This window comes from Carassius carassius, chromosome 50 (assembly GCF_963082965.1).
Source record: "Carassius carassius chromosome 50, fCarCar2.1, whole genome shotgun sequence".
NCBI classification, from domain to species: Eukaryota; Metazoa; Chordata; class Actinopteri; order Cypriniformes; family Cyprinidae; genus Carassius; species Carassius carassius.
In genome coordinates this window covers 16,987,212-17,013,935 of record NC_081804.1, presented here as the reverse complement: position 1 = coordinate 17,013,935, position 26,724 = coordinate 16,987,212, and the positions used below count along the sequence as shown (strand labels likewise).

The following is a 26,724-nucleotide window of genomic DNA, read 5'->3' as shown; positions in this document are numbered from 1 at the left end:
TTAATATTACAGAAGTCAAAAAAGAAAAGAAAAAAGAAAGCACAGATTGGTGAAATCTTATATAAATATATAAACTAAAAGCTAAAGAAAAATTTCAAAACTATACTGGTTTTCTTTGCTCATGAATGCAGTTCTGGTTCATAAATGGATATTTGTGGCTGTGTTTGTTCACACTGTGCTTGAATTTAAGATGAACTAAGATTCATAGTGTGGGATGCTTTTAGGGACATTTTAGTGCATATGGTTTTATAAATCGTTTGTAGCGACATTTTGGTAATTTTAACTCACTTTATAATCAAATGTCACTCAGTGAACCATGAAAACACCTGCAGTTGAAGGAAATAGTGAAAGAAGACTGTAGTCAAATTATGAACCTCAAACACTGAAACATTTCCTGAGATCACTGTTGGTTGTCTGTTTGTTGACTCTGTGTAGTTTTACTGTATCATGAAGCTCCTGTGAGGACGCTGAACATCTGCTGATTGAGCTGCTCTATTCTGAGAGGAACACAATCACTCAAATATGAGTTTGACTGTTTGACTCTTTATTCTCTGAAATGAGTCAGTAGAGTTGGACTCATGGAGAGATGAGGTTTGATCATATTCATCAGTTCACACTGACACTCTCAGCAGTCAAACTGAGCTCTGAATGTTTGAATCAACTGTTGACTCTGTGATGAGATGCAGTGAATGTATCATTCTGAGTTGTGTCCTTCAGCGTCTCTCTCTGTGACGAGTGGGGCGGGGCCGAGAGACGTGGGAACAGGAGCGAGGCCGGTGGAGTGATTGGAAATGAGCGACACCTGCTCGACCCACCGGTCTCGAGTCCCACGGAGGAGATGGAAGGATATAAAAGTGGAGCGACGATAGTGAAGGACGAGAGAGGACCAGGCCTGGGCTTTTAGTTGTGTTTGGTTTTTATTTGTGCACGTCAGTCGTCCGTGAGGTGCTGACGCGCTGTTTTGTGTTTATTTATTATTAAAAATGTCATTTGATTGTCCGCCGGTTCCCGCCTCCTTCTCCCGGGTTTCGGCACCACTGTAACGCTGTACAAACTTCATAATCCTCTGAAAGAAGGAGGCGGGAACCGGCGGACAATCAAATGACATTTTTAATAATAAGTTTAATAATGGGGAAGAGTGGTGTACACCGCATTACACGGTGCCCGTCTCTCCTCAGTGCCCTCAGGAGATCGATCTGCCAACCCTACCGGTTTTCCAGGGCGTAGCGGTCTCCAGCGAGCGCTTCTCTCAGTTACCGCCCGGAAACGTAGCGGTGCTGAGAGGCTCGCTACCTCTATGGAGGTCTCTAGAGCAGCTAGTATGGTCATCCAATGCTGGTCCGCCGCTTCAGGGCACCGAGCTAGTGGCTCTAGGTGCACTAGAGGCCAGTCTCACGAGACTGGTTCCAACTTGACCCCAAAGAACTAGTTAATTATAGACCAATCTCGAATCTCCCTTTTCTGTCCAAGATACTAGAAAAGGTGGTATCCTAACAATTATATTCCTTCTTAGAGAAAAATGGTATATGTGAGGATTTCCAGTCAGGATTTAGACCGTATCATAGTACTGAGACTGCTCTTCTTAGAGTTACAAATGATCTGCTCTTATCATCTGATCGTGGGTGTATCTCTCTATTAGTTTTATTGGATCTTAGTGCTGCGTTTGACACAATTGACCACAACATTCTTTTGCATAGACTTGAACACTTTGTTGGCATCAGTGGAAGTGCATTAGCATGGTTTAAACCGTACTTATATGACTGCCATCAGTTCGTAGCAGTGAATGAAGATGTATCATATCGATCACAAGTGCAGTATGGAGTACCTCAAGGCTCAGTACTAGGGCTGCTACTCTTCACGCTTTATATGTTACCCTTGGGAGATATCATCAGGAAACATGGTGTTAGCTTTCACTGTTATGCTGATGATACTCAGCTCTATATTTCTTCGCGGCCCGGTGAAACACACCAATTTGAAAAACTAATGGAATGCATAGTCGATATAAAAAACTGGATGACGAGTAATTTCTTACTGCTAAATTCTGAAAAAACTGAGGTATTAATTATAGGACCTAAAAACTCAGCTTGTAATAACCTAAAACACTGTCTAAGACTTGATGGTTGCTCTGTCAATTCTTCGTCATCAGTTAGGAACCTAGGTGTGCTATTTGACCGCAATCTTTCCTTAGAAAGCCATGTTTCTAGCATTTGTAAAACTGCATTTTTCCATCTCAAAAATATATCTAAATTATGGCCTATGCTCTCAATGTCAAATGCAGAAATGTTAATCCATGCATTTATGAACTCAAGGTTAGATTATTGTAATGCTTTATTGGGTGGTTGTTCTGCACACTTAGTAAACAAACTACAGCTAGTCCAAAATGCAGCAGCAAGAGTTCTTACTAGAACCAGGAAGTATGACCATATTAGCCCGGTCCTGTCAACACTGCACTGGCTCCCTATCAAACATTGTATAGATTTTAAAATATTGCTTATTACTTATAAAGCCCTGAATAGTTTAGCACCTCAGTATTTGAATGAGCTCCTTTTACATTATAATCCTCTATGTCCGCTACGTTCTCAAAACTCAGGCAATTTGATAATGCCTAGAATATCAAAATCAACTGCGGGCGGCAGATCCTTTTCCTATTTGGCGCCTAAACTCTGGAATAACCTACCTAACATTGTTCGGGAGGCAGACACACTCTAGCAGTTTAAATCTAGATTAAAGACCCATCTCTTTAACCTGGCTTACACATAACATACTAATATGCTTTTAATATCCAAATCCGTTAAAGGATTTTTAGGCTGCATTAATTAGGTAAACCGGAACCGGAAACACTTCCCATAACACCCTATGTACTTGCTACATCATTAGAAGAATGGCATCTACGCTAATATTTGTCTGTTTCTCTCTTGTTCCGAGGTCACCGTGGCCACCAGATCCAGTCTGTATCCAGATCAGAGGGTCACTGCAGTCACCCGGATCCAGTACGTATCCAGACCAGATGGTGGATCAGCACCTAGAAAGGACCTCTATTGCCCTGAAAGACAGCGGAGACCAGGACAACTAGAGCCCCAGATACAGATCCCCTGTAAAGACCTTGTCTCAGAGGACCACCAGGACAAGACCACAGGAAACAGATCATTCTTCTGCACAATCTGATTTTGCTGCAGCCTGGAATTGAACTACTGGTTTCGTCTGCTCAGAGGAGAACTGGCCCCCCAACTGAGCCTGGTTTCTCCCAAAGTTTTTTCTCCATTCTGTCACCGATGGAGTTTCGGTTCCTTGCCGCTGTCGCCGGCTTGCTTAGTTGGGGTCACTTCATCTACAGCGATATCGTTGACTTGATTGCAAATAAATACACAGACACTATTTAACTGAACAGAGATGACATCACTGAATTCAATGATGAACTGCCTTTAACTATCATTTTGCATTATTGACATACTGTTTTCCTAATGAATGTTGTTCAGTTGCTTTGGCGCAATGTATTTTGTTTAAAGCGCTATATAAATAAAGATGACTTGACTTGACTTGACTTTAGGAGGTCACATGTCGGTGTGGGAGCCCCTGCCAAGTGTACTTCACGGGGTCCTGCCCCGAGCAGGCTCTGGTCTAGTCTTCCTAGCAGACGACGTGGGTCTGAGGACCGTTGTTTTTAGGAGACTTCAGCTACAAGAGTCCTGATGCTGCTGCTCAGGACCTCGGAGGGCAGGCCCCTCTGGGGAAGAGCGGTGTACACCGCATTACATGGTGCCCGTCTCTCCTCAGTGCCCTCAGGAGATCAATCTGCCAACCCTGCCGGTGTTCCAGGGCACAGCGGTCTCCAGCGAGCGCTTCTCTTAGCTAATTGCTCTGATGCCACCAGAGATCAGTCTTGAGAGGCTGATTCCCTTAGTAGACTATTTGGCAGCGTGAAAACTACTGCCAAATGTGTCTCAGTGGGTCATGCACACTGTAGTGAGAGGCCACAGAATCCAGTTCTTGTGGGCCCCAAGCAGGCTCTGGTAATGGAACAGAAGTAGACTCTCTCTGAAGACGGAGGCCATCGAGGTGGTCCCTCCTTGGGTTGCAGAGTCCGGGTCCTATAGATGGTACTTCACTGTTCCGAGGAAGGATGAGGTGTTGTGTCCTTTTTTAGATCTGTGCTTTTTGAACCGCTCAGTCAGGGGACTGAAGTTCAGCATGCCTGCACAGGCCAAGTCCGATGACTGGTGTCACGATCTATCAAAAAGATGCACTTATCTCCATCCTTCTTCATCGGAAGTTCCTGAGGTTTGCTTTTGGGGGCAAAAGCCTACCAATACCGATCTTCCACTTGGCCTGCACTCTCACCCCACACTTTCACGACTCAACCACATTGACGATTGGTTGATATCAGCTCAATCTGATTAGATGACGGTTCAGCACCGAGGTGTCATTCTCGCTCACATGAAAGATCTGGGGCTAAGACTCAACGGCAAGAAAAGTGTGCTTTCTCAAGTACAGAGAACCACTTATCTGGGCATGGTGTGGGATTCGACCACGATGCAGGCACGTATGTTTCCTGCTCGGATCGAGTCAATCCTCACTGCAGTCATGAGAGTGTGTCACAGTGTCTGGGTTGTGTTCCCTGGGTTTCCACTAGGTGTCCTCAGTTCCCACGGTGTTTATCATATTATCACTTCCTGTCTCCTTATTTGGTCACCTTCCTCCTTGTTTAGTTAATTGATTGTTCCCCACCTGTCTCCTGTTTCCCCATTATCCTTTTGTGTATTTATACCTGGTCTGTCTGAGTCTTAGTCACGGAGTCCTTGTTGTATGTGAGATACAGTTCGTAGTCTTGCCCTTGCCGTGTGTTCTGTTCTGTTTTCTTGTTGGTTTGGATTCTCTGGTTTTGACCCTGCCTGGACTGTTTACCCTTTGGATTTGCACTTTAATAAAGTCACAAACCTGCACTTGGATCTCTCCTCGTTTTCTATATCACCTTACGTGACAGAAGGACTCCGTCCCTCTGAGATCCAGCGGTATGTCGATTAACGCTTCTTCCCCAGCCACCGAGCGAGAGAGAAGCAATCGTTTTGAGGGAACCCGCCTGGTCGTGTTTCGCGGGACCAGGGGAGGTCGCCGAGGAGGAGGTGGGCGAGAGGAAGCCCAGCATCGCTCTCCACCATGGCCCCCCTTTGACTCGGGGCTCACGTGGGAGGGACCAGAGCCGCCATCTCACCAGGGCAGAAGGAGAAGGCCAGCGACACTGCCCATGATGGCCGCAGGTCCAGCACCACAGCACAAGATGGCTGCCAGCTCAGCACCAACGCCCAAGATGGCCGCTGACACCTTTCTCGAGTACTTCGAAAGGTTATCAAAGATCCTAGAGATTCCCAAGGCGGTTCACGTCATGGCTGCTGAGTCAGTGCCTCAGCACAAGAGGGCCGCCAGCTTAGAGCCACAGCACAAGATGGCCGTCAGCCCAGCGCCACAGCACAAGATGGCCGACTCAATGCCTGAGTCTCCAGACAAGGTGCCACCGACTGGCCATCATAGAGGGCGGAGGAGGAGGAGACAGACGTCTACCGTTCTTCAAAGTCCGGAGTACGTTCCCGAGCAGGCCGCTGCCGTCCAGGAGGACGTTCCCGAGCGGGCCGCTGCCGTCCAGGAGGACGTTCCCGAGCAGGCCGTCGTCGTCCCCGAGGCGGTGCCCGATGCTGTTCCGGAGGCCGAGGCGGTGCCCGACGCTGTTCCGGAGGCCGAGGCGGTGCCCGACGCTGTTCCGGAGGCCGAGGCGGTGCCCGATGCTATTCCGGAGGCCGAGGCGGTGCCCGATGCCGTTCCGGAGGCCGAGGCGGTGCCCGATGCCGAGGCGGTGCCCGAGGCGGTGCCCAATGCCGAGGCGGTGCCCGGAGCCGAGGCGGTGCCCGATGCTGTGCCCGATGTTGTTCCGGAGGCCGAGGCGGTGGCCCCTCCAGAGTCAGGGTTAGTCACCGTTGACCCTCCAGAGTCAGGGCCAGTCACCGATGACCCTCCAGAGTCAGGGCCAGTCACCGTTGACCCTCCAGAGTCAGGGCCAGTCACCGTTGACCCTCCAGAGTCAGGGCCAGTCACTGATGACCCTCCAGAGTCAGGGCCAGTCACCGATGACCCTCCAGAGTCAGGGCCAGTCACAGATGACCCTCCAGAGTCAGGGCCAGTCACCGATGACCCTCCAGAGTCAGGGCCAGTCACCGATGACACTCCAGAGCCAGGGCTAGGTACCATGGACTTTCCAGAGACAGGGCTAGTCATCGTGGACCTTTCAGAGTCAGGTCAAGTCACTGGGTGGCCTTCTGCTCCGCCCTGTTGGACTCCGGCATCGACCACAGGGGCGTGGTGGTCATCTGCTCTGCCCTGGGGGGCGCTTGCTCTGACTACACGGTTGTGGTGGTCTTCCGCTCCGCCCTGGGGGACTCTGGCGTCGACCACGAGGACGTGGTGGTCCTCTGCTCCACCCTGGGGGGCTTCCGCTCTGACCACAAGGGTGTGGTGGTCTTCTGCTCCCCCCTGGGGGGCTTCATGTTGTTTTTTCCTTTTGTTTTTGTGTTAATGTCTGTCCCTGTTCCTTTCTGTTAGTCTGGCCCTCCGTCCCTCCCCCTGAACCTCCTCCGGTCCTCCTCCCTCCTGGTCTTTCTGTGTTGTGTTTACATTCTGGTGCCTGTTCCCCATGTTTTTCTTTTCTGGCCCTCCGTCCCTCCCCCTGAGCCTCCACCTGTCCGCCTCCCTCCTGGTCTCTGTTTTGTGTCTGTCTTGGAGCGTCTGGGAGCCGCTCCGTAGAAGGGGGGTACTGTCACAGTGTCTGGGTTGTGTTCCCTGGGTTTCCTCAGTTCCCACGGTGTTTATCATATTATCACTTCCTGTCTCCTTATTTGGTCACCTTCCTCCTTGTTTAGTTAATTGATTGTTCCCCACCTGTCTCCTGTTTCCCCATTATCCTTTTGTGTATTTATACCTGGTCTGTCTGAGTCTTAGTCACGGAGTCCTTGTTGTATGTGAGATACAGTTCGTAGTCTTGCCCTTGCCTTGTGTTCTGTTCTGTTTTCTTGTTGGTTTGGATTCTCTGGTTTTGACCCTGCCTGGACTGTTTACCCTATGGATTTGCCCTTTAATAAAGTCACATACCTGCACTTGGATCTCTCCTCGTTTTCTATATCACCGTACGTGACAGAGTAAGAGAAGGGAGGTCACTCACTGTCAAGCAGTCACGGAGATTGCTGGGTCTGATGGCAGCTGCGTCCAACGTGAATACTATTGGCCTGCTGTACATGAGACCCCTACAGTGGTGGCTCAAGACCAAGGGGTTCTCCCTGAGGGGAAACCCACTTCGCATGCTAAAGGTCACACGGCGCTGCCTACGTGCCTTGGATATGTGGAGGAAGCCTTGGTTCTTGTCTCAGGGCCCGGTGCTGGGAGGTCCTTGTCGCCGCGTGATGCTAGCGATGGACGCGTCCCTCACCGGCTAGGGTGCGGTCATGAGTGGCCACCCTGCCCGCGGTCTGTTGAGTGGTCGCCATCTGACATGGCACATCAACTGCCTGGAGATGCTGGCCGTGCTTCGTGCACTCTGTTATTTTCTCCCAGACCTAAGAGGTCACCATGTGTTGGTGCGCACCGACAACACAGCGGTGGTCTTTTACATCAACCACCAAGGAGATCTGCACTCACGCCATTTATACAACTAGCGTACCAGATCCTTGTGTGGGCCCAGGACAAATTCCTCTTGCTCAGAGTAGTTCACATTCCCGGGCATCATGGGAGCAGACATCCTGTTGAGGCAGGGGCCGAGGCCCGGGGAAAGGCGCCTTTACATCGAGGTGATGAAGCAGAGTTGGAGAGGTTGGCCAGACTCGGGTGGATCTGTTTGCGAGAGACATCTCACTGTCCCCTCTGGCTTCCGCTGATTCATCCAGCTCCACTGGGGCTGGACGCCATTGTACAGACGTGGCCGAGGCTTCATCTGTACATTTTTCCCCTGAGTGCACTGGGGCGGAGTCCGGCTGCTGTTAGTAGCCCCGTTCTGGCCGGGCCGGGAATGGTTCCTGGGCCTGATTTCTCTTTTTGACAACACTCCATGGGAGGTTCCCGTCAGGAGAGATCTCCTCTCGCAGGCGGAGGGTGCGCCCCCAATGGAGCTTAGAGGCTGTAGGTGTGGTCTCTGAGGAGGCACAACTCTTAGCTTCCGATCTCTCAACCGAGGTTGTAAGACCGTTCTCCAATCCAGAGCTCCCTCAATGAGGAAACTGTATGCCTTGAAGTTTTCACTTCTTGGTGCAGAGACCGCCAGCTCGACCCAGTTAACTGCCCGGATGGTACAGTACTGGAGTACCTGCAGGCTCTCCGCAGGGCTGACCCACTCCACCCTGAAGGTCTATGTGGCGGCCCTCTCGGTGGCTAGACAGTGGGCAGAAACCCTCTGGTTACATGTTTCCTCCATGGTGCGCTGAGGCTGAGGCCTCCGGCCAGAAGAAGCTTATGCTAAGCGGTGATCAGGATGCTATCCTAAGCCTCGAGTCCTCTGATCTCTCCTCTCCTGGGGGCCACCTCTGCTGCTGCAGTCACCACCACCCAATTCATGTGTCCACCAGACTGCTAAACACTTTGGCTTTTTCAGTTGTTTGAATTGGGTTATATTTAAAAAATAAATCAAAATCCTTAGACTGTGGACGGGCAAAATAATCAAATGAAGTATCAAGAAGCATCAAGGCATTCACTCTCTATCATCTTTCCCTAAATCCCCCTCGCTCTCACTCTGCACATCGAGTTTCTCTGCAATATGAAATAAGCACTTTCAATAATCTATATAAATTATTCAGCCATCAATTGTATGTCCCAATGATCACAGTCCTACTACTGATAACCTTATAAATCATAAAAGCACATATTTTTATGAGTAAAAAAAAAAATAGTATAGCCATGTTTAGTTTTGCTAATAGCTTAAACTTTACCTGAAGGTTCCTGCTATGACTCAAAAGTTGAAATGTCGTGTTCAACAGCAGGAGCACTAGCAGAACTAGTGCTACTGTTGCTTCCTTCATCACCTTCAAAATAAATAAGCATTGTACACTAGGCTACATAAATGGAAAATCAATTTCTGGTCAATTAATTTTTTTTGGCACTAAAAAAATACTGTATCTTCATCTGTATAACAGTGTGCTAGTTTGTCATTAAGATGCTCTTTTAAAACATCTATCATTATATACATGTTTTATATATATATATATATAAATTTAATAGATTTTATCTATTGAAAGTCGCTTTGAATGAAAGCGTGGTCTGCCAAATGATTATGTAAATATTAGTCAAGTCAAGTCAAGTCACCTTTATTTATATAGCGCTTTAAACAAAATACATTGCGTCAAAGCAACTGAACAACATTCATTAGTAAAACAGTGTGTCAATAATGCAAAATGATAGTAAAAGGCAGTTCTTCCAGAAAGACTCGGGAGATAAAACGTACGAAGCATAAATTTATTGACAACTCCGCAAGCATAATTATACATTTCTTTGGCGGAAGGCCCCATCCATGGTTCGTAATCCGAGGGTAGTGGACCTGCATTTCCTGCCTGGAGACGAAGGCAGGGGCGCAGCCGACCCCCCCTGGAAGGTAAGGACAGGACCATCCTGGTGGTGGTGGGGAGGGTGGAGGTTGTTATCACGTCGGCATCTGTGAACTCAAACATGTGTAACTACAATCTTTTATACCAAAGTACAAAGACGTGATTGGAAAATGAGGAAGGTAATTAGTGACGAAGTAATTGAGTCTTCCTGGCAGAACTTAGGCTAAAGCTTTCATTTCTACCAGAAAGACTCGGGAGATAAAACGTACGAAGCATACATTTATTGACAACTCAGCAAGCATAATTATAAATTTCTTTGGCGGAAGGCCCCGTCCATGGTTCGTAATCCGAGGGTAGCGGACCTGCATTTCCTGCTTGGAGACGAAGGCAGGGGCGCAGCCGACCCCCAAAAATAGGTGGATTATGAACCACCAGACGGGGTGGCCTTCCCCCCCAAAATAAATAGATGAAAGTATACAAACCAGTTGTGAATCCTAAGGTTCCTGGAAGATATAAAGAGAGAGAGTTAGCATGATCAGTAAGATAATGTTAGATTAACCTCATATGCCTATGTTTAAATGAATTTTTTTTTTTTTTTATATATATATAAGTTTTATTTCAGACATGTACAGGCCTTGATAGACCATACAGAAATAGCCACAGACAGGCCTCGATAGGCAGACACAGACAGGCCTCGATAGACCATACAGAAATAGCCACGATAGGCCAGACGCAGACAGCCACGATAGGCAGACGCAGACAGTCCTCAATAGACCATACATAAATAGTCACGATAGGCCAGACGCAGACAGCCACGATAGGCAGACACGGACAGGCCTCAATAGACCGTACAGAAATAGCCATGATAGCCAGACACAGACAGGCCTCGATAGACCATACAGAAATAGCCACGATAGGCCAGATGCAGACAGCCACGATAGGCAGACGCAGACAGGCCTCGATAGACCGTACAGAAATAGCCACGATAGGCCAGACGCAGACAGCCACGATGGGCAGACGCAGACAGGCCTCGATAGACCGTACAGAAATAGCCACGATAGGCCAGACGCAGACAGCCACGATAGGCAGACGCAGACAGGCCTCGATAGACCGTACAGAAATAGCCACAATAGGCCAGACGCAGACAGCCACGATAGGCAGACACAGACGGCCTCGATAGACCGTACAGAAAAATAGCCATGATAGCCAGACACGGACAGGCCTCGATAGACCATACAGAAATAGCCACGATAGGCCAGACGCAGACAGCCACGATAGGCAGACACAGACAGGCCTTTATAGACCGTACAGAAATAGCCATGATAGCCAGACACAGACCGGCCTCGATAGACCATACAGAAATAGCCACGATAGGCCAGACGCAGACAGCCACGATAGGCAGATGCAGACAGGCCTCGATAGACCGTACAGATATAGCCACGATAGGCCAGACGCAGACAGCCACGATAGGCAGACGCAGACAGGCCTCGATAGACCGTACAGAAATAGCAACGATAGGCCAGACGCAGACAGCCACGATAGGCAGACACAGACGGCCTCGATAGACCGTACAGAAAAATAGCCATGATGGCCAGACACGGACAGGCCTCGATAGACCATACAGAAATAGCCACGATAGGCCAGACGCAGACAGCCACGACAGGCAGGCACTGACAGGCCTCAATAGACCGTACAGAAATAGCCATGATAGCCAGACACAGACAGGTCTCGATAGACCATACAGAAATAGCCACGATAGGCCACACGCAGACAGCCACGATAGGCAGACACAGACAGGCCTCGATAGACCATACAGAAATAGCCACGATAGGCCAGACGCAGACAGCCACGATAGGCAGACATGGACAGGCCTCGATAGACCGTACAGAAATAGCCATGATAGCCAGACACAGACAGGTCTTGATAGACCATACAGAAATAGTCACGATAGGCTGGTCGCAGACAGCCACGATAGGCAGACACAGACAGGCCTCGATAGACTGTACAGAAATAGCCACGATAGGCCAGACGCAGACAGCCACGATAGGCAGACACAGACAGGCCTTGATAGACCATACAGAAATAGCCACGATAGGCCAGACGCAGACAGCCACGATAGGCAGACATGGACAGGCCTCGATAGACCATACAGAAAAATAGCCATGATAGCCAGACACGGACAGGCCTCGATAGACCATACAGAAATAGCCACGATAGGCAGACACAGACAGGCCTTGATAGACCGCACAGAAAAATAGCCACGTTAGGCAGACACGGACAGGCCTTGGTAGACCGTACAGAAATAGCCATGATAGGCCAGACGCAGACAGGCCTCAATAGGCCATACAGATAGTGTTAATTTTTTTTTTTTTTTTTTTTTAATATTAAATACCGCTAGTAACACCACCACCAGTAATTGCATGAATTTACCTGATTTCTAACAGGAGAGCTTGCTGAGCTTCGAGAATGGTCAGGTCTGATGTATGATTCGAACACGGAGGAAGACCATCTGCCCATGATCTTAATAGCGGACGTAGAGATTCCTCGTTCAGCTGCTGAAGTAGCTGGCCCAATTCTGAATAATGGCTGGTATAGAGAGAGGGGGATAGACTGCAGCTTGAGAACAGCGGTTAAGTGAGTTCTAAAACAGGCCTTGGTAACGGGTGCTCCGTTAGGTAAAGTAAAGTGCGGTGCGTTTTTAGAAGTTCTAGGCTGGATTTTAAGGAATTTCACCGTGGCTGAGAGGGACAGAATTATTGATTTTTGAAATTGTTAAGGTAGCACCAGAACCTTGCGCATCGGTTTGGAGTGCTTAAGGAAGAGTGTGAAGAATTTAGGTCTGAATCGTAGATCGGAAAAGGAATGCCACGAGCAGGATCGAATTAATTAGTTCCTGAAGTGAATTCCCCTGGACGCATAGACCCGTAGAAGGCAGATGAACACTGCCTCGAGAGAATATTGAGGTACTTAGAAGGGAGGCCATAGCTGATGGAAGTAATCAATTTTTGCAATATGGCATGGTAATAGCAGATGTTTGTCTTTAATTTTGTTGGGAGATTTAGCTAACCCCTTAAGTAGTAATCGAACGGAATATCCAGAAAAGGCTTTGAAAATTAGGATTTATAAAACTTAGCGTAGATTTGGATGCCGACAAGGAGTCTGCGAATGGAGAAATTTTAAGATTGCGATTTTTAAAATTAAAGACGAGAAGGAGCAAACGGTTGAAATTAGAAAAGGTAAAACGGAGATTTGGAAGGAAAAAACATTAGAAGCGGACCATGCAGACGTGTAGGCTTTAGTGTAGAGGGAGCGACGCATTTAGAAATGTGATTTCTAGCTGACATATGCAGGTCGTTTAGTTTAGTATTATGTCTGCTAACGGAGGCAGATTGAAGGATCCGGGTTGACTGAGGGGCACGGCTGTCTGAAAGTATAATGTGAAGGCCGCAACAGCCGAGTAAGACTGAAGTCGATGATATGAGAGACAGAATGAACCAAGACCAGTAGATGCACGAAATAAACAAGCCTAGATTGCAGCTTAAAGTCCTCATAAAATCGAAATTGACTTAAACTTACTAGCACACATTGCTAATCTTGATGTAACAATTAATCATTGTTTGTCTTCGTAATCTTTATCGAAATCTGAACATTCCACTCTGTAATGCATAGTTTTTCTGATGACGTCAGGTTGACAGCATGTGCAGAACCTCCTTAGCACACCCCTCTAGCTGTTAGTTTGCTATGAGTGAGACGGAGACCAGGAGCGCAAACAAACCATGCCCGCTAATTAATAATCAGTTTAAACTGGAGATAAGTCAGCAGCAACTCCGTGTCACATGGACTTAAGATGCCTACTGAGCATTGAGCCGAATCTTACCTACGACTCAAATGAAAGGGTCCAAAGCGTCCAGTGCGAGTCTGCTAGATAAACAAGCACGAAACGCCCAGTGCTTTATCTTGAACGTGTGAGTATAAAGCCTTGCAGAGAATAAAGTGAATGCCCGAACGCCACAAGTGCATAGAACAAAATGATACTTATAATGTTGTAGATTGATGAAGTAATGGAGGCGAGATGCCGAAAGAGACCGGCAGCCTTGATTCTGTCTGCTGGTCCGGAGAGACTTCATTCGTGCAGGTTCACGTGCGTACGGATGAAATATTTGTTGATTGAGACCAAAATCCTTTCAGGTGTTGAGACCCAAGCAGCACTGAAGCGACATCTCGGAAAGCACCGGCGTTGCCAAGACCGGTGTTTTTTTTTTTTTTCTGCGGGTTGCTATTCCGGTCCGGGGTTTGAGGTGACCCCAATAATGTCATACATAGCCCCTAGAATGTGAATTCTTCGAGTAACCCCTTTTTGAACGTGATTGGGCTATTTTTAGTAGTAACTGACGGTTTTGAGAAAACCTGGCAACCCTGGAAAGCACGCGAACTCCGCCAATGTTTCACATCCTCTGCCGAGAAAAGCCAAAGTTTGTATATCATCCGACACGAATGACCGCAGATAATTACCGCGACACGGAGCAAAGCCAGCGATCTCGTGTACATCTTAGAGGAACGTCAAACTCGCTATAGTTTGCAGGACACAACTTAACTATAGCGAGTAAATCAATAAACGCGATAGCTTGAGCAAGGACAATCGTGTCGGAATCTGCGGTTGTTATCACGTCGGCATCTGTGAACTCAAACATGTTTAAGTACGATCTTTTATACCAAAGTATAAAGACATGATTGGATAATGAGGAAGGTAATTAGTGAGGAAGTAATTGAGTCTTCCTGGCAGAACTTAGGCTAAAGCTTTCATTTCATCATTGAATTCAGTGATGTCATCATCTCTGTTCAGTTTAAATAGTGTCTGTGCATTTATTTGCAATCAAGTCAATAGATGAGGTGACCCCATTAGGGTGGAACAGTTCAACTTTTTCACAGTTCGGTTTGTTTCACGGTTTTAGAGTCACGGTTTCGGTACCGATGTCTGTGCTATGTTTATGGAAAAACTATACTCTCAAAAAACATATATATATATATTATCATATTATTAAGAATATTCTAACTACAAGCAACAGCACAAATAAATACAATAGAGTAAAGATACAAATAAAATAAACTGACTTCCAGGTTTTTTTTTAGGTAGGTCTTGCATTAGTTTTTAGGTACAGAAATTGAATAAAGTAATCAAATGTAAAACAGCACTGCATTTTGGACTATAAATTAAAGATTATTCTTTATCAAAGTAAAAAAAAAGCTTTTTAATCAAGAGTAGTGAGTGATTTCTTTGTTGTTGCTGTTCGATTAATATAAAGACTGTCACTTTAAGAGAATGCACTGACACAGTTTTCTTATTAGTATTGAACAAGAGTCAATGTTTAGTTTACGTTTCTACCGCCCCTGCCTGGGGGTCAAGACTCACTCCTTCTGAAGTTTGGCCATTGGACGGGTTGTCCCCGATTTCTGTCAGGCTCCTTCTCCTTGTCTTGCTTTAGCTGTGCTCTTCCACACTAGGCAGAGATTTGAAAGTCTGGCGGCGTGGGCATTCTCGTTCCCCATTCGTTCTCGACGCAGCTCGAGTTCCTGAAGAGAAACGTCTAAGGTTATGTATGTAACCCTGGTTCCTCGAAGGAACGAGACGCTGCATCGCAGTGCCACACTTCCGGCATCTCTGGCCGGCGCTTGCTTCATCCTTTGAGGCTGATTACCGGCTTCGCCGCTCATGCTTTTATGCTTCCTGGTCTCTGACGTCACCCGCCTATGACGTCTCGCCCTTCCTTTGGACTGATTATACACATTATTCAGAGACGTCACGCTGGACGCGTTCCCCAAACGTTCTCGATGCAGCGTCTCGTTCCTTCGAGGAACCAGGGTTACATACATAACCTTAGACGTTTTTATTCTGGTTTAAGGATTTTTTTTTTCTTTCATTTGACAGATTTAGAAAGAATCCAACCCAGAAATACTTTCGTTTGTTATTTTCTGCATTGTTCCCCCTCCTGAAGTTTTTTTTGCTTCCCTCTTAATTTTACATTCTTTTGTTTGAGAATTATTTATACTCTCCAAGCTGTTAATAAAACCTGTTAAAGGGATGTTGTTGTTGTTGTTGTGCTGTGGAAGGGGCTAGGGCAAATGTTCTTCTTAAGCCCTCAATATTGTTATGTTACTTTTAACCCCCCGAGACACTTAAGATGTAACAAATTCAGTGGTTTAATGGTTAAATTTAATTATCTTGTTTCATCCCTCTTGCTTCATAAAAAAACGCATTAATAAAGAATTATTCAAATATTTAACCTCATTGTCATTGTGCTTTTTTTTATCTGTGTATACAATCTCATGATGGAAGCAAACCCATGATATTTGTTTTTTGTTATTATGATTTATTATTGTTAGATACAACCATATCTTATAAATAAATAAGTTTGGCAATAATATTATAAAACAGATGTGAGTGACAGGTGCACTAACACCTCACAGCATCACTAACTCCACAACTCTACCTCGAAACGTAGAAGGTAAGGTAAGCAGTTTCTGCACAAAGGAGATGTCGGGCATCTGCTGGAAGATCTCGACTTTGGAGAAGAAGGAAACATTTTTATATTACTCCTTAAAAATTAAGATTACCTCAGAATGAATTGCATTGCTAGCCCACCCAAACACTTATGCACAATAATAATGATAAATGCTGACCAATAATTATATTACTTTTGTTTTGTTTTGTTTTGTTATTTTATTTTTCTTACTGAAAGAGAATTGTGTTATCAAAACAAGCAATATTTATATCATATGACATAGCTATGCATGAATATACACTAGTTAGAATACAGATTCATTCTCTTCAGAAATACAAGATTCTGATTGGTAATGCAATCATGTTATTAGTGTTTGTGTTGATCAGTGTTGTGTGTGATTGTGTTCATCAGCAGGTGCAGTATCTCTCAGCTGTATCAGTGCAGTCACTGTGACTCTGACTGACGGAGGTTTTTGTACGACTCTTTATCACTGTGTGAACACATGTTTACTGTTTGGATAGTGGAAACTCTGACAGTAATAATCTCCTGTATCTTCAGTCTGGACTCCACTGATGGTCAGAGTGAAATCACTGTTAGATCCACTGCCACTGAATCTAGATGGAGTGTTTGAATCTCTTTGGTTTGCTGAATGAATCAAGCGTTTAGGAGCTTCTCCATGTTTCTGCAGATACCAGGCCATACAAGTATATGAACCTGTACAGCCATTATACACTACTGTGTTAGTTTTGCAGTTTATAATGACTGTACCACCAATCTGAACTGTTTTAACAGAGGGAGTCTGAGTCACAGTCACCTGCCCACTGAAACCTAGAAACAGAGTTAGAAAGAACAGGATCTATGTGTAATATTCATTGTCAATAATATACTACTACTTCTACTACAACTACTAATAATAATAATAATATATTTTTTTACCTCTAATACATATGCAGAGAGTCAGTGCCCAGATGAGGATGATGATGTTGTTCATTGTTGTTGTTGTGTCTTGTGTGATGATGAAGATTGTGTTCTGTTCTGCTCTCAGTCATGAAGTGTTAAACTCACAGCACTATAAACTCTCTCATGCAAAGTGTCTCTATGTAAATGCTCTTCACACACAGAACAGACAGCTGTCAGTCTCAGACCTCTAATAAATGACTCCATACATGTTCATGTTCTACAAAACATTACAAACTTTAATGAATGAATATGAACTATAGAAACAACTTTAGACAATGCATGTTTGAATTAATATTTGTTCACACACAAACACAAACACACACACACACACACACACACACACACACACACACACATACCTACTTAACCACAATGTGAGGACGTATGACTGGAAACCCTACCTTTAGGGACACCCCTTTCTGAAGGGTCTAGAGACTAAAGAAAGATATGACTGCACTTCTGGAGAAGCTGTCATCACAAATATCACTTGATTTTATCAATAAAAGCCTTCCTTAAAGACCTGACATTTTACCTTCACTTTAGGGACATTATTTTATATGTCCATTTTGGGGACATTAAACACAAACTCTGATCAAGTCATACTTTGAGGACCATGGTGATACACAAACTCTGGTTAAGGTATACTTTCAGGACATTGTTGAGATGGTATATATTATTTATCCTAAGAAGACAGAAGTAGAATATTACAATTCACAGTTCCAATACTGGACAGTGAAATCAAGCTAGTGCAAAGATACAGGTGTGAGAGAGTAAACTGGGTTTCTTCTTTTCAGCAAGATCACTGTAAATGGGTAGCCTACATGTTTTGTCTGATTTGTAGCTTGAGATCAAGTGCCTTTGGCTGCTCAGTTGGGGAATGACAATTAACATTCAGAAATATTATTGATTTGACTGATTGACTATCAGAAGCAAAAGATGAACAGAATTGAGCTGAATAATAACACTATTGTCTTTAATTTCAACTGCAAAACAGCTCTACATTAGTCATTTCATAATTGTTGACATTTGCAAGTTATTTTATGTGTGTGAAGCTCCTTTGAAACCATCTGTATTGTATCATGCGCTATAGAAATAAAACGGACTTCACTTCATGGCAGAGAACCTTTCACTGACCGAATCTGCATCCCTCCCATAGTTAATTTGGCATCGACTGTAAACTAATCATTATCACAAAAACATCTTAAGGAGTTTTCCTCACCAGAGTCATCTTTGGCTACACACTGGGGTTATAAGACATTAGGCATGTTCTTCTGTAGTAATTGTCAAAAAAAACTCTATACAAATAAAAATAGTGATACACACACTCCGCTTAAATGACCCTTTGGGGACTCGAGTGACACACACACTCCGATTAAATGACTCTTTGGGGACTCGAGTGACACACACACTCCGCTTAAATGACCCTTTGGGGACTCGAGTGACACACACACTCCGCTTAAATGACCCTTTGGGGACTCGAGTGACACACACACTCCGCTTAAATGACCCTTTGGGGACTCGAGTGACACACACACTCCGCTTAAATGACCCTTTGGGGACTCGAGTGACACACACACTCCGATTAAATGACTCTTTGGGGACTCGAGTGACACACACACTCCGATTAAATGACTCTTTGGGGACTCAAGTGACACACACTCCGATTAAATGCCTCTTTGGGGACTCAAGTGACACACACACACACTCCAATTGAACGACTCTATGGGGACTCAGGTGACACACACTCCGATTAAATGACTCTTTAATATTAACAGTCTTGGACACATTGTGTTGAAAGTGCACATTGCAGTTAATGACAGAACTTCAAAAAAAAAAATTTTTAAAGAACAACAATGAAAAATCAATTAACTTGGAGGTGGGAATGATTCTCAGTGCCCAACTATCCTCTGTACTTCCTCCATCCACCCTTCTTCAAAATCTCTCTACTTCCTCCTTTACATTCTCTCCTCCCTCTTTAACTCTACTCATCCCTCTTTTTACCCTCTTTACTCCTCCCTCTCTTTATCCTCTTTAACTCTACTCCTCACTCTTTTTACCCTCTTTACTCCTCCCTCTCTTTATCCTCTTTAACTCTACTCCTCACTCTTTTTACCCGCTTACACCTCCCTCTTTTCATCCTCTTTACTTTTACTCCCTCTATTCATCCCTTATATTAGCTGTGCTGGACATGGGCTGTGGCTGGATGTAACCGATTGGTGAGAGTTGCCGTGTGCAGACGAGAGAAGCTGAAAACTGAGATGTGATGTCAGACACTTTCTGCTTCCTGTAGTGACGCTCAGGCTAAGTTTTCATACTTTACCACAGCTGAAGTGGAATAAACGCATTATTTTCCAAATACAGATATTTCAGAGACATTTTCATTCAATACATGCACTACTGTTTGTACAAGAATAAAGTTCAAAGTAAGCCTAAATACCAGTGAAGTGGGGTCTACATTGTTTTATTTTGATAAACATTTATCGCAACTACATGAAAAGAGCTTTTACTGTTATAAAGAACAGATGTGATCCTTAGTGGAACTGAAGGTGTGAGAAGAAACATGAAACACACGTGATCGTTGTCAAGCGGTGTACTCTGCCAATCGTGGATTAGCTGTGTCATCATCAGAGCTTGTGAGTCGCTCTAGAGAATCTGCTCTGGCTGAGTCCTCCTGCTCTCCAATCACTCTAGTTGTACTCTGTTGCCTTATGGCACAGTCACGGGCGTCGCTGTCTGAAGTCGGACACAAGTTCTAACCGTCAAGAACTGCTCAAGTTAGCCGCTGATCGTTCTGCAGCGCTGCATGAAGTCCAACAAGCCTAATGCTCTCCTCCCCTCCCTCTTTACCTCCCCTTTACATTCTCTCCTCCCTCTTTACCTCCCCTTTACATTCTCTCCTCCCTCTTTACGTCCCCTTTACATTCTCTCCTCCCTCTTTACGTCCCCTTTACATTCTCTCCTCCCTCTTTACGCCCCCTTTACATTCTCTCCTCCCTCTTTATGTCCCCTTTACATTCTCTCCTCCCTCTTTATGTCCCCTTTACATTCTCTCCTCCCTCTTTACGTCCCCTTTACATTCTCTCCTCCCTCTTTACGTCCCCTTTACATTCTCTCCTCCCGCTTTACGCCCCCTTTACATTCTCTCCTCCCGCTTTACGTCGCCTTTACATTCTCTCCTCCCTCTTTACGTCCCCTTTACATTCTCTCCTCCCTCTTTACGCCCCCTTTACATTCTCTCCTCCCGCTTTACGTCGCCTTTACATTCTCTCCTCCCTCTTTACGTCCCCTTTACATTCTCTCCTCCCTCTTTACGTCCCCTTTACATACTCTCCTACTTTACGTCCTTTACGTCCCCCTTTACATGCTCTCCTCCCTCTTTACGTCCCCTTTACATTCTCTCCCTCTTTACGTCCCCTTTACATTCTCTCCTCCCTCTTTACGTCCCCGTTAAATTCTCTCCTCCCTCTTTACGTCCCCTTTACATACTCTCCTCCCTCTTTAAGTCCCCTTTACATACTCTCCTCCCTCTTTACGTCCCCTTTACATTCTCTCCTCCCTCTTTACGTCCCCTTTACATTCTCTCCTCCCTCTTTACGTCCCCTTTACATTCTCTCCTCCCTCTTTACGTCCCCTTTACATTCTCTCCTCCCTCTTTACGTCCCCTTTACATTCTCTCCTCCCTCTTTACGTCCCCTTTACATTCTCTCCTCCCTCTTTACGTCCCCTTTACATACTCTCCTACTTTATGTCCTTTACGTCCCCCTTTACATGCTCTCCTCCCTCTTTACGTCCCCTTTACATTCTCTCCTCCCTCTTTACGTCCCCTTTACATTCTCTCCTCCCTCTTTACGTCCCCTTTACATTCTCTCCTCCCTCTTTACGTCCCCTTTACATTCTCTCCTCCCTCTTTACGTCCCCATTACATTCTCTTCTCCCTCTTTACGTCCCCGTTACATTCTCTCCTCCCTCTTTACGTCCCCTTTACATGCTCCTACTTTACGTCCCCCTTTACATTCTCTCCTCCCTCTTTACGTCCCCTTTACATTCTCTCCTCCCTCTTTACGTCCCCTTTACATGCTCTCCTACTTTACGTCCTTTACGTCCCCTTTACATTCTCTCCTCCCTCTTTACGTTGGTATTTAGGCTTATGTTGAACTTTATTCTTGTACAAACAGACACTGTATTAAGCAGTGCATGTATTGAATGAAAATGTCTCTGAAATATCTGTGTATTTGGAAAATAATGCATTTTTTCTACTTCAGCTGTGGTAAAGTATGCAAACAGCGCGAGCGTCTCTTAATTTTAATGTCTACACCTTTATCTTCATTTCTTTTAATTTAGCTCAATTTCTTACGAAAAGAGCATAATGTGCAAAGTGTTGAAGTGTTTGTGTCTCCCTACAAACCACCCTTTCTTTTAAGAGTCGTGATCCTGTTCCGCACGTAATTTTTCACACCAGTCCATGTTTGCTGCTTCAAAGCTTCTGGCTCTGCATCACTACGGGAAGCAGAAAGTGTCTGACATCACATCTCAGTTTTTAGCTTCTCTCGTCTGCACACGGCAACTCTCACCAATCGGTTACATCCAGCCACAGCTATTCACTCTTCCCTTTTTATCATCTTTACATTCTCCCCTCCCTCTATGACAGAAATATCAAAAAGTTTAACATGACATTTCATCCAACTTCATTGAAACTGAACAAAGAAAATTGACTCTTACTATCCTCTACTTCTTCATTAGCCTTCTTATACTCTTACTTTTCACTTTATATTCTGTTTCATTCCATCCACAAAATATTTCTACACCTTTATCCTCATTTCTTTTAATTTAGCTCCATTTCCTACAAAAAGAGCATAATGTGCAAAGTGTTGAAGTGTTTGTGCCTCCCTACAAACCACCCTTTCTTTTAAGAGTCGTGATCTTGTTCCGCACATAATTTTTCACACCAGTCCATGTTCGCTGCTTCAAAGCTTCTGGCTCTGCGTGAATGCATCTTTCACAGTCTTGCTTACCAGGAACTTTGCATGTCTTGATGAAACTCATCATGTGTCTCTCTACTGCTTTTACCTCACTGTCCTCCCATTTCTTTTTTGGAGCATTTGAAGAACCTATGAAATAATTAAAAAGTAAATTCTCATTACACATTCTCATTACAACTAAATCGGTGAGTAAAGAGCAAATCAAGACTGTCCTAATGCATAACTTTTTTTTTAATTTGTCTGGATATTGCTGCATGGAGCTAATTCATGTTTATTTGATTATTGTTGTTTGTGCAATGTAGAGATTTTTCTTACCTTGATCCTCCTGTGAAACAGCTTGATCAGATTGAACGGGTTGATCAGTCTTTACTGGTGCTGTTGACTGAGATAGGTCACTGGAATCCTCCTCATCACTTGACATGGAATCACCTTGGGCCTCAAGTTGCTCTTAATAATTAATTAACAAAAAATGAACACTTTATTGCTTATACCTAGTATCTGTGACATGAATATATACATTGTTTTGCAAATATGTACAGCAGAGATACACACAGAGCAAGTATACTCATACCATTTGGGTCGATTTCAATGTCATCAAGTTTCTTTCCTTTGTAGTCAGACAGTGTTCCTTTCTCCATGGCCATTAGGACTTTACTCATTTTTGCCAGCTGCAGTGTTCCCTCTGGTAACCGATAATACTGTCTGTGGATTCTGATATCATGACCAAGGAAATCAGCCAGTTGGTCTGCTTCATTCTCATTAAGGTTTAGAATTTTAGACATGGTTGCTATGTGTTTCCTGAGCCTAGTTGATGACAGTGCTTCAGGGTTCTTTATGCCACATTCGCAAGCAGCTTTGTTGATGCACTCTCCTCCTCTGTAGGCAGACATTGCTCCACACCTAGCAAACATAAAGGGATTCTCTGCTGGAACACAACAAAGCTCACGCGTTTCAACAAGCAGCTCCATGGCAGAAACCATGGAAGGCTTGAGGAGCACAGGAACCTTTCTCCCTCGTTTACCACGGATCTCAACTCTTGAGAAGTGCAGACACAGCTTCCTCTCAAACTCAGACAGACAGATGGCAATGTCTTCGTGTAGCTCAGAAGTATCCCTGCTTTTAAAAGCTGACAAAAGCATCCGGGATACCTCACCTTCTCTCCTTCGGTTGAACAGGATGACCTGGGACAGCGTGACCTTGGCTAGAGCAGCGTAGCTGTCAGCAGAAGGGCAAGATCTGAGCTTACTTAGGAGCTCATTGTGTTTCTTTTCAAGATGTGTGTGCAGGACTTTGACATCCTGAGTGAAAGGAATGATCTGTGGTGTGTTCCACTTGGCTTCTTTCAATGTAGTTATAGCACCAGCAGAAATGTACTCATTCCACCTTGCCTGGTGTATTTTCCTGAAGTCTCGGGCACACTCAGCACGCTCATGATCTCCATACATCATGGCATTGCTCTCAACAATGCTAGATATCTTGTTTAAAGAATGCCCAAGTTTGAGAGCTAAAGAAGGAATGCGGTAGGAGTTTTTCTCTTCATCATAGCCAGATACAACTTTAACAGCTGCTATGACATGTTTGAAGTTAGTTGGTATGATGAAGTCTACCATTGTTCTCAGTGGGGTAATCTTCCTTGCTTCAAGAAGAAGTCTGCCTACTTCTCTCATCTTCTGTCTGATGTAGTCATGTTTGGTCACATCAGACCCCATCCTGTTGAACATGTGCTCCCCCAGCTGCATGATGCATCTGTCAGTATGAACTACACGCGAAACTTCATCATAGTTCATAAAGGAGAGTACTTTCTTAAATCCTTTGCTCACTTCTAAGCCGACTGGTGTGTTTAGAGCACACAGGGATCGAACTCTTTTCCTGCCCTGGGCATCCTCATTTTTTGGTTTCAGGGGACAGTTTTTGATATGTTTCCAAAGGCTACGCTTGTTATAAAGCCCTTGGCAGTAAATGCAGTGAATAAATTCATTGGCTCTTTGTCTATTTTTTGGACGGTAGCAGGCAATCATCTCCCCATGTCCTTGTCTCACCACATCGGTGTTGTGGGCAAAGTTGCCCCTTTTTCTAAGGAGGTTTAACTGGACTCGTCTTTCTTTGGAATGTTTTGGAAATGCTACTGCCTTTACAACCCCCACTTCATTGCGATGGACAAATTCAAGGTGTCTGGCCATTTTTGAATATGGCTTAAAGCAATAAAGGCAATACTGCTTTTTGTTGTACGTCTTGTGTTCCTGCTTTGGTGATGGCATTGACTGAATAAAAGTCTTTGTCTCTTTAGATTGGCATTTCATCTTTTTAGGTGATGGTGTGGTCATACATTGATCAGATAAACTGCCTGCCTCTTTGGGAGATGTTGGATGTATCAAAGCACTTTTGACCATGTCATGTCCAGAAGAACTACCATCCGAATCATCTGAGCTGATTTTTGGTATGTAGTCAACATCGCTGTAGTCTGTGACATCGCTGTAGTCTGTATCACAGACGGCACTTCCTGAATACTGAATGAGAGAATTTAACACTTACTCAAATAGTACAAAATGGTTTGGTTTTTTTTCAATTATATATTTTAGTGATCACACGAGTACACCACTGCCAGAATCTAATAGAACAGGTAGTATTTGGGCATAGTGGGTATGGCAGTGGATCATGTAACATTACGTTTCATCATTTGCCGATACTGGCAAGCAAAGCCATAATTATGCAAAAAATAGAGCGTATAAGTGATCACATGGCAAGTCACATACCTGTCTTTTTCTTGATGGCCTTAAAGAGGATATCTGGAAGAGGAGAAATACAAACAAATATAAATAATATATAATTTCATATAATTTATTGTAAGATCTACCAGTCCAAAAATGAATCTACCCACCTCCCTTAATGAGAGGGTCTCAGACGCCTGTGATGAATGAACCACAGGTGTTGATGCAGCACAGGGTGAAGATAAGGGTGGAGCAGGAGAAGATGAGGACGATGAGGGCTGCGCATGAGAAGGTGATGAGGGCTGCACAGGCGAGGATGATGAGGGCTGCACAGGCGACGATGATGAGGGCTGCACAGGCGAGGATGATGAGGGCTGCACATGAGAAGGTGATGAGGGCTGCACAGGCGAGGATGATGAGGGCTGCACATGAGAAGGCGATGAGGGCTGCACAGACGACGATGATGAGGGCTGCACAGGCGAGGATGATGAGGGCTGCACAGGCGAGGATGATGAGGGCTGCACATGAGAAGGCGATGAGGGCTGCACAGGCGAGGATGATGAGGGCTGCACAGGCGAGGATGATGAGGGCTGCACATGAGAAGGCGATGAGGGCTGCACAGGCGAGGATGATGAGGGCTGCACATGAGAAGGCGATGAGGGCTGCACAGACGACGATGATGAGGGCTGCACAGGCGAGGATGATGAGGGCTGCACAGACGACGATGATGAGGGCTGCACAGGCGAGGATGATGAGGGCTGCACAGGCGAGGATGATGAGGGCTGCACATGAGAAGGCGATGAGGGCTGCACAGGCGAGGATGATGAGGGCTGCACAGGCGACGATGATGAGGGCTGCACAGGCGAGGATGATGAGGGCTGCACATGAGAAGGCGATGAGGGCTGCACAGGCGACGATGATGAGGGCTGCACAGGCGAGGTTGAAGGTGACGTGGGTGGCGCAGGAGGTGTTGACGGTGATGAGGACAGGGCAGGAGGGCATGAGGTTGATAAGGCCATTATAGAGGTGAACAAAGCACAGGGTGCCGATGAAGAGGGTGCATCAGATGTGGATGCGACTGAGGATGACTGTAACAGTCTTGATTGAAACTGCTTCTGCAGATATAATAAGAGGAATTTAGCTTAAACAAGAATAAAATGTACTTTAACAATATTGAAAACTGTGGCATCCATATAAGACAAGAACAAACACACTGTAGGGGTGATCAAAAAATAAAAAAACGTTCTGCACATTTCAAAGCAAAGATCATTAATAAAATAAAAAAACTCTAACCAAACATTTATACAAACTTTACATACAAATTGTGACAAAAGTCACATTAATAGTTACATTGGTTCAGACATTAAAACACTGAACCAATAACTAGTTAAAGGATTAGTTCACTTCATAATTAATTTCCTGATAGTTTACTCTCCTCCACGTCAACCAAGATGTTCATGTCTGTCTCTCTTTAGCGGAAAGGAAATTAAGATTTTTGAGTAAAACATTCCAGGATTTTTCACCATATAGTGACTTCAATGGGGTCCAACGGGTCGAAGGTCCAAATGTGAGTTTTAGTGCAGCTTCAAAGTCTCGAAACGATCCCAGTGGGGTGGGTAGTAAGGTGCTAAATTTATTCCATATCATTTAAAGCTGCTTTCCATAACTTTTTTGGGTTAAAAATGATCCAAAATGAATGTTTGAGCAAATACATAACCAGCCAGTGTTCAAAACTATCTGCTTGCCTTAGCTCGATTCAAAACAGTAAGCATGTAATAATATTTTTAATTCCAGTGGTACTGGTGGATTTCCGCGGGAATTTCAAGCATTTTTTGCGTCATTACGTCACTTCTGTACACATAGAGGAGGAGTTTCGGCTTGTTGGATATATTGCATGTGAGGATGTTGGAGGTGGAGATTTATATCCATTTCTCACAGCACTTGATATAATTAAACGTATTAATTTGATGGTAGATCCAGAAAGGTTCAATCCCTAACTGAGATTCAC

The 26,724-nt window shown here is 44.9% G+C and overlaps 2 protein-coding genes and 1 long non-coding RNA gene across 4 annotated transcripts; all 3 read right to left on the bottom strand.

The window, feature by feature from the left end:
• Nucleotides 1-10,246: 10,246 nt before the first annotated feature.
• LOC132133482 (uncharacterized) lies at nt 10,247-11,798 on the bottom strand. The gene is made up of 2 exons (XM_059546329.1): nt 11,695-11,798; nt 10,247-11,239 (listed from the first exon to the last, which is right to left on the bottom strand). The coding sequence occupies exons 1-2, from the start codon at nt 11,715-11,717 to the stop codon at nt 10,408-10,410; spliced, it is 855 nt and encodes a 284-aa protein (XP_059402312.1). The 5' UTR covers nt 11,718-11,798; the 3' UTR covers nt 10,247-10,407.
• Nucleotides 11,799-16,298: 4,500 nt separating this feature from the next.
• On the bottom strand, nt 16,299-21,514 carry LOC132133628 (uncharacterized). 2 transcript variants are annotated; one of them, XR_009429185.1, is made up of 5 exons: nt 21,130-21,514; nt 19,078-19,907; nt 18,789-19,010; nt 17,006-18,687; nt 16,299-16,897 (listed from the first exon to the last, which is right to left on the bottom strand). It is a non-coding gene; the product is annotated as an uncharacterized LOC132133628 (long non-coding RNA). The 2 variants fall into 2 exon arrangements; XR_009429184.1 differs by having other exon boundaries at nt 18,789-19,907.
• A 130-nt stretch (nt 21,515-21,644) lies between these two features.
• LOC132133684 (uncharacterized) lies at nt 21,645-24,278 on the bottom strand. The gene is made up of 3 exons (XM_059546599.1): nt 22,580-24,278; nt 22,324-22,455; nt 21,645-22,137 (listed from the first exon to the last, which is right to left on the bottom strand). Exons 1-3 carry the CDS (start codon nt 24,264-24,266, stop codon nt 21,917-21,919), a joined length of 2,040 nt encoding a protein of 679 aa, XP_059402582.1. The 5' UTR covers nt 24,267-24,278; the 3' UTR covers nt 21,645-21,916.
• Nucleotides 24,279-26,724: the final 2,446 nt, after the last annotated feature.